Genomic DNA, 1091 nt, shown 5'->3' with positions numbered 1-1091 from the left:
GTATAAAGACACTATGCTTAATTAGTAAGAGTAGGTAGGGATATGTACGGATATAGATACAGTCTCGACTCTACAGATATGTAAAAGATTATACGCAGGTATGTACAGACAGATGTGGATATATATATATATATGGTAAGAATAAATATATATACGGTATATATAGCATTATTGTACATCAGCAGAGAGAGACAAAAATAAGAAATGTAAAACAATCTATACAGTATGTGCTTGAAACAAGTAAAATAATCTGCCAGCTAATTTGGCAAGATTTCTTGAATAAGTAATAATATCTATGGTTGTCTCTCCTGATTGGATAAAATGGGAAGGGATACCAGGAAATGTATTTAGTGTTTACTGCAGAGTGGAGGGACTGGGAGACCCATGTTACTGACCACACACTCTATATCAGCGATGGCTGTCAGAATGTAGAGCTACTTAACACTTGTTTTAACAAACAAATACCACTTACAGCAGCTTGAATGAAAGATGACTGCAGCCTGATAGGTCATAGGTCATATCTGTCACCAACAGATGTGTTTTCATTCCTCTCAGGGAGCAACTTCGTGGATCAGCACCGGGTAGTGCTCATCCAGCGGGTGTCCGCGGTGGAGGCCATCTTGGACGAGCTCCTTGGCGAGGGAGTTATTACCCAGGAAGAATACAGCAAGGTCAAGTCAAAGGGCATCAATCAGGAGAAGATGAGGGAGCTCTACGATGGTCCCCTGAACGCCTGCGGGAAGACAGGGAAATACAACTTCTACAAGATCCTGCTGAAGAAACACGCATTGCTCATGGAAGACCTTTAGCAAGACACTTAACTCCTAATTGCTCCCGATGAGCAAGTTGGCTCCTTGCATGGTCGCCTCTGTGAATGAGTGAGTGAACGGGTGAATGTGAGGAACTAAATTGTAAATCGCTTTCGATAAAAGCTGCTATATAAATGCACCATTTACCCCAAAATAGTTCATGGGAAATCTATTTCTATATTATTGTGATGATACATTTGAGGGCATTCACACAAAAACAGCTTGAAAACACGTTGATTCAGAATGTTTGTGTTTATTGCCATTTATAATAAATGCTGGTTG

The 1091-nt window shown here is 40.2% G+C and overlaps 1 protein-coding gene across 1 annotated transcript in view; it reads left to right on the top strand.

Annotated features, from left to right (window-relative positions):
- The window catches only part of LOC311247871 (uncharacterized protein), a 20819-nt gene extending 19728 nt beyond the window's left edge, over positions 1-1091 (top strand). Inside the window, exon 4 of the mRNA XM_084338855.1 lies at positions 556-1091. Coding sequence (XP_084194981.1) covers positions 556-809 — 254 coding nt within the window. The 3' untranslated portion in view covers positions 810-1091. The remainder of the gene's footprint in view (positions 1-555) is intronic.

The sequence above is a fragment of the Notolepis coatsorum genome, assembly GCF_963971535.1.
Source record: "Notolepis coatsorum genome assembly, contig: SCAFFOLD_663, whole genome shotgun sequence".
Taxonomy (NCBI): domain Eukaryota; kingdom Metazoa; phylum Chordata; class Actinopteri; order Aulopiformes; family Paralepididae; genus Notolepis; species Notolepis coatsorum.
This window is presented reverse-complemented; position numbering and strand designations above follow the sequence as displayed.